The sequence below is a fragment of the Castor canadensis genome, chromosome 8 (genome assembly GCF_047511655.1).
Source record: "Castor canadensis chromosome 8, mCasCan1.hap1v2, whole genome shotgun sequence".
NCBI lineage: Eukaryota > Metazoa > Chordata > Mammalia > Rodentia > Castoridae > Castor > Castor canadensis.
In genome coordinates, this window is record NC_133393.1 from 50,068,722 (window position 1) to 50,075,171 (window position 6,450).

General features: G+C 45.1%; 1 protein-coding gene across 1 annotated transcript; it reads left to right on the forward strand.

Moving 5' to 3' along the window:
• The first annotated feature begins 237 nt into the window (after positions 1–237).
• Positions 238–6,202, forward strand: Fam50b (family with sequence similarity 50 member B). The gene is made up of 2 exons (XM_074081736.1): positions 238–363; positions 5,108–6,202. Exon 2 carries the CDS (start codon positions 5,187–5,189, stop codon positions 6,174–6,176), a length of 990 nt encoding a protein of 329 aa, XP_073937837.1. The 5' UTR covers positions 238–363; positions 5,108–5,186; the 3' UTR covers positions 6,177–6,202.
• The last annotated feature ends 248 nt before the right edge of the window (positions 6,203–6,450 follow it).

Genomic DNA, 6,450 nt, shown 5'->3' on the forward strand with positions numbered 1-6,450 from the left:
TGCTTTCTACATAAAATAATGGTTCCATTCTCTGTTTTCAAGTGAACAGCAGTGAGGAGTTATTCCTAACTTGTTTAGAATCGTTACTTTTCTAGGCAAATGTTAGGGTTTGCATCTGGGTGTCCCCCCAAAGGCCCCCAGCCTCTAGGCCCCACCCCTTTAAGAGGTGGGGCTTAGAGGGAGGAAGTGAGGTCATCAGCGCAACACCTCGAAGGGGATTGTGGGACGCGAGTCTTCCTCATTCTTTCTCTTTGGTCCCTGGGAGGCTAAGCCGTGTGCCTCCTGCTGCCTCGGAGACATACTGTGCCCCCACAGGCCGAAAGCCACAGGACCAATCAGTGGTGGGCAGGAACCTGCAAAACTGTGAGTTCAAGTCAACCTTTCCTGCAGAGCCTGGTCTCTGGGAAGCTCCCTAACACAGCAGGTCTCTGATTTCCCCCGCAGACATTTTCTCCATAGGCGCTGCCCTTTGCCACCCCCTGCCGTCTCATCCCTTCCTTTCTCTGTTGAGACCTAAAAGCTGTGTGCCAGGTGACACCCTGTAATCTCAACACCCAAGAGTTACCGCTTGGAAGGAGCGCGGGCGCTTCCTGTCCCCTCCGGGCTCCACCTCGCACGTGCTTAGCTCCACCCAGCTAACGCTGGGGCTCCACTCAGCAGCGCCTTCTCACTTAGGATAATGTGGACGGACAGGCATTCCGTAGAAACGGAACTTGGAATTTTTAACGTGGATCTCTTCCTGGGCTAGCAGTATGCGGTCCGCTTCTCTCTGTCGATGCTGGGCAGCCCCGCAATCGCAAGGGGTCACAGGCAATATTCCACAAGTGCCCTGTGTGGCGAAGCTAGGATGCTATGAAACTTGTGGGGGTGGGGAAGGAATGCACGTGCCACCTGTGATCGTTTCAGTTGACGATGCTGTACCATTGTAAGTGGAGGTACAGCTCACTTAATTTTATTTTTGAGAAAGCGGTGAAGGACATAAAAGTATACTATTAAATATGACATTTTCAGTAGGCTCAAAAACATCTTTTATCAAATTAAGAAAATTCTCTTCTACTCTAGTTTGCTATTTTTCCTTTTGTGTTTTACCTACAGGCATTAAAATGTTAATGTGTTGAACTATCTTTCAGTAAAGCGTACTTGTTCATATTTGTGCAAGCACACACACATATATATACATACACATGCACACACATACATACACACATGGCCAAACAGGCTTATGTATATGGTCATGAATATATATACATATATATACACATATATAGCACAGAATCATATGTATATGAATATATATTCACAAATTACTGTTTTTTAATTTGGGTTTTTTAAAAATAAAATTATAAAAAAATTTTAGACATATAAGGAACAAGTGTGTTTCCCTCTAGAAATTATTATTATTATTATTATTATTATTATTATTATTTTGTGATACTAGGAGTTTAACTCAGGGCCTTGTGCTCGCTAGGTAGGTGTTCTACCACTTAAGCCACTCAACCAACCCTGGACTCCTGAATTTTAAAACAATGAGATTTAAGATATTTTTTCAGATAAAATACTGTGGACCTGAAGTAATAATTATGTAAATATATGAAGATGGGTATGCAACTAAATAGATAAAAACTAAAATTGTTATTTCTAAAGTATTTATTTGTTTATCCTTTGTAATGATCACAATGGCCAGAATTTTACAAGAATGCTGCTAATTAATGAATAGTTTATTTGTAGATCTGAACAATGTGGACTTAGAGTCATTATTTATTTTGCCACTACATTCATAATTAAGATTGCTATGTAATTTAATTTCTTGCATTTTTCTTAGCTGGCTTAGATATTGACAACCTCCATAATACCCTTTTCTTCACAATTTGGCCAGACATTTGGATCTATCACAGGAAAAAATTAAATTTTCATTTACCATAATAAGAAAAGTCTAAAATAGATAAGTCACAAAAATAGCATTGTAAGCCATTATTGAAAAGTAAAAGAAATATCAGGAAAAACATCTGAAACGTTTGAAAGTGGTTGTTAGTCTCTAGGGAAGAAAGCAATAAAATGGAAACTGCTTACCCTTGTTTTGTTTGTGAAAATAATAGATTTAGTATTATTTATTTATTTATTTATTTTGGTGGGACTAGGGTTTGAACTGAGGGCTTTTTGCTTGCAAAGCAGGCACTCTCCTGCTTGAGCCATACCTCCAGTTCAGTTTACTCTGGTTAGTTTAGAGATGGGGTCTCATGAACTATTTCCCTGGACTGGTCTGGAACAGGGATCTTCCCAATCTCAGCCTCCCAAGTAGCTTGGATTGCAGGATTATTGGCGCCCAGCATAGTATTACTTTTGATTTATTTATTTTTTGCTGGTGGTACTAGGTTTAAACCCAAGGCTTTTTGCTAGGTAGGTGCTCTATCACTTGAGCCACACCTCCAGCCCTTTTTTGCTTTAGTTTTTTTTTAGTTAGGGCCTCACATTCTTTGCCTACCTATGCCTCCAGCATAACTGGGAGTACAGGCATGTGCCCCTTTTTAAACTAAGACTATAAAGCCATTTTGCACCCTCAAATCTTTTTTTTTTAATACCAAGTATGCTACTTTGATAAGAGTTAAAGAAAAATTTAATCTCACAAGATTTAGAGACATTTTTTGGTATCTATTCTATTTTGAAACCTTTGACATTTCCTCTTAGGTTTCATTTCTCCCTTGTTTGATCTGGACTTCATTTTCCCCAGAGAACATATACAAAAGTCACGGGTTGTTTGTTTAAGTTTTTCCCAGCTAGTATATTTTGCACTTCCTTGTCTCTGAACATATGAGAGTTCTTCCTCCTACCCTGTGCTTGCTGAAATACTGGTTTTCCAGCAAGTGAATATTGGAAGACATTTTTAACCTTTTATTAGAAAGCATGCAATAACACTCTGTTTATAGTCATCTTTAATCCCATGAAAGACTTCTGGTCTGGTGGCAAAATTCTGTAGAGATCATCTACTAGTTATTTTTTGGCATCCAGTTGATGTGAAACTCTGTGGCTTTGAGTTGACAGTTAGTTCAGAACTTTTGGTGTTGAGAGCGATCCTTAAGTGAGAATACAATCACAGCATGCCCTAGACCCAGTCTGGGCAGACCAGGAAGGGGCTGGCCCTTTATTTATGATGGCCTACCCTCTGCTGTTCCATTTCATGGTTGACTCTGGAGAGTCAGCATTGTATCTCTTCCACTTGTAGAATAATCTTTTTATAACAATTGAGACTGAGAGAAGGTAAGTAGAACACCATGGTGAAAGAGGTTCTTTGTTGAATTTTATTGTTATTTACATTGGCAAGTGAGTCCTTTTTTCCCGTTAAAAAAGTGTTAGTTTTGTAGAATTTTTTACAAAATTGCTGCTGTTTGCACATTATTTTACCTTGTGACTTAAGTCTGGAGGTGGTTACATTTTCTCTAAATTAAATTTTTGTATTTAATCAGCACTTCCTCTTAATTGGAGCAGATTGTTATTTTCTCTTTTGTTATCCTTGTTATTGTTGATAACATTTTAAAAAGTGTAAAGCAGTAGTTTTTAGCTTGCTGAGTTACTTTTGATGGAGAATAGCAGCACAAAAGAAGGTTACTATCTTGGATCTTCGGGAAAAGTAAAGATCAGGATGTCAACTCTGAATAAATCTGATTCTTTCTGTTTTTCTCGTTAAACTTTTTCAATAGTTCCAGGCTATACCTTTTAATTGTGGGGGATGGTGATGGTGTTTAGAGGCCAAGCTGAATGAATGAATTGGAGTAAGGAAAGAGCTTTTTGGAAGTGAGGAGGCTGAGGAGCTGGGTAGGTCATGCTGTTAACTCTTAGGATATGATGTGGATAAAGGATGCAAAAGGAAGGAGATTGAGCCAGGTGCTAATGATCCTTAAGGATTTAGGAGACTAGGGAATCCCAATGGTGATAGCAGCAGGATAATGAGTAGGGTCGTATTGGGTGGTGTGAGCTTTGAAAGAGCTGGGAGTCTTAAAGAAAAGAAATGCTTTCGAAACTTTTAGACTTTGCAGTGACGTGTATCATCAGAGAGAAGCATCCTCTGCATTAGAGAGCTGTGGGAGAAGTGGTGTCCCCAGGAAACAGCTGGGCTCTAGCCCAGGGTCAGAAGGTAAAGGGGAGGTTCCAAGAGTCTTCCCAGGCACTGTGTTCCAGAGGGCACAAGGGAAGTGTTCAGGGGTGTGGGAAGGTGGGGACAGGTTGGATGAGAGCATGTCCATTGCTTGTGGAGTTCACGAGGATGAGGGTTCATGGAATGATGGAGCTGCAGGGATGAGGTAGGATAGGATTGGTCCTAATGGAAGATGGCTGACTCAAGTTGAATGCAGTATAGTTAGGAGAAGACCTCACTGTGCTTTAACTGAGACACCAAGAAGGCAATTTTTACTTAGCCCTCCTCAGCTGCATACAGTTCCTCCAATCTTGTTTCCCACAGCAGGGTCCACATTGCTTCTGTGAACTTTAGCATTGACACAAGGTGCACTCAGCAAATTACTGCATGAATGATTCCTTAGGAAGAGGTAGGGGACAGCAGCTAGCAAGGGCTTGCCCTGCCTGTAACATTTCTGGGAACCAGGGCTAGCATCACTACCCTCCAGGAATATACATGCTAGAACTTCCACTTGGCTTTTTCCCCTTGCTTACATCCTTCAGGGAGGAGAGTAATGCAGCTGAGGAGGTCAGGCCCAGCCTGACCCACCAGGGAGGACATTTTCCTCTCAAACTCATGAACCCAGGCCCATGCTTTCCCAGTGCTCTGGCTCTTGCATGTCTCTGCTTGACCAGGCACCTGGACAGATAAAGGTTTGCCCTGCAGACCAGCCGTCTCCACGTGCAGCTCCCAGAACCGAGTCCTGCACTGCCCAGTAGCCATACATGGCATCTCCATTTAAATTAACTGAAGTAAAAGGGAAACACGAAACACTCCTGCCTTGGTGACACTAGCTGCATTTCCAGTGCTCAGTGGCCTCACGTGGTTGGTGACTTCACCGGGTCAGCACAGCGACAGAACCTTTCCATCATGGCAGAAAGTTCTATTGTGAAGCTGCTGTGTGGGTTCTAACTGAGGTTTCTTTCCTTATTGCCATAGAATCCAGGAATTAGCCCGGAACCCCGAGGAGAGAGGAAGGAACTGGGCCTTGGGACTTAGGCTGCGCTGACTGGCAGGCATGGCGCAGTACAAGGGCACCATGCGGGAGGCCGGCCGGGCCATGCATCTGATCAAGAAGCGCGAGAAGCAGAAGGAGCAGATGGAGGTGCTGAAGCAGCGCATTGCCGAGGAGACCATCATTAAGTCCCAAGTGGACAAGAAGTTCTCTGCTCACTACGACGCCGTGGAGGCCGAGCTGAAGTCCAGCACAGTGGGCCTGGTGACCCTGAATGATATGAAGGCCAAGCAGGAGGCCCTTCTGAGGGAGCGGGAGATGCAGCTGGCCAAGAGGGAGCAGCTGGAGGAGCGCCGGCTGCAGCTGGAGATGCTGCGCGAGAAGGAGTGCAGGCGCGAGCGCAAGCGCAAGATTTCTAACCTTTCCTTCACGCTGGATGACGGCGATGGCTATGAGGACGACGAGGGTGGCACGGCTGAGGCCAGCAAGAGCAAGAACCTGGGCAAGAATCCCGACGTGGACACGAGCTTCCTGCCCGACCGCGACCGTGAGGAGGAGGAAAACCGGCTGCGGGAGGAGCTGCGCAAGGAGTGGGAGGCCAAGCGCGAGAAGGTGAAGAGCGAGGAGATGGAGATCACCTTCAGCTACTGGGATGGCTCGGGCCACCGGCGCACCGTGCGCATGAGTAAGGGCAGCACGGTGCAGCAGTTCCTGAAGAAGGCTCTGCAGGGGCTGCGCAAGGACTTCCGCGAGCTGCGCGCGGCCGGCGTGGAGCAGCTCATGTACATCAAGGAGGACCTCATCCTGCCCCACTACCACACCTTCTACCACTTCATCGTCACCAAGGCCAGGGGCAAAAGCGGGCCGCTCTTCAACTTCGACGTGCACGACGACGTGCGGCTGCTCAGCGATGCCACCTTGGAGAAGGATGAATCGCACGCAGGCAAGGTGGTGCTGCGAAGCTGGTACGAGAAGAACAAGCACATCTTTCCCGCCAGCCGTTGGGAGCCCTACGACCCCGAGAAGAAGTGGGATAAGTACACCATCCGGTGACCCTGGCATCCATCCACCTGCCTGGGGAGGGCACTTGCCAAAATAGGAGACAAGCAGATCTCCAGGCCCTTTAACTGCTAACTTACTTTGGCAACCTTCATTTTCCCCTGAAATTTAATAAAGACAGAAGGTTCCCATTATGCAAATTTGGTCATTCTTTGGTTGCTTGGTTGGTTTTCCAGAGTATTTTAGGTGTTGCTATGAGGTTCATGGCATGGCTCTGTTGTGCTCCATTGGGACCACGGCTGGGCATCCAATGTGATGAAATGAGGGG

What these genes read in the sequence shown, in the direction of transcription:
- Fam50b (XM_074081736.1), top strand. Translation starts at nt 5,187, where the DNA reads ATGGCGCAGTACAAGGGCACCATGCGGGAGGCCGGCCGGGCCATGCAT.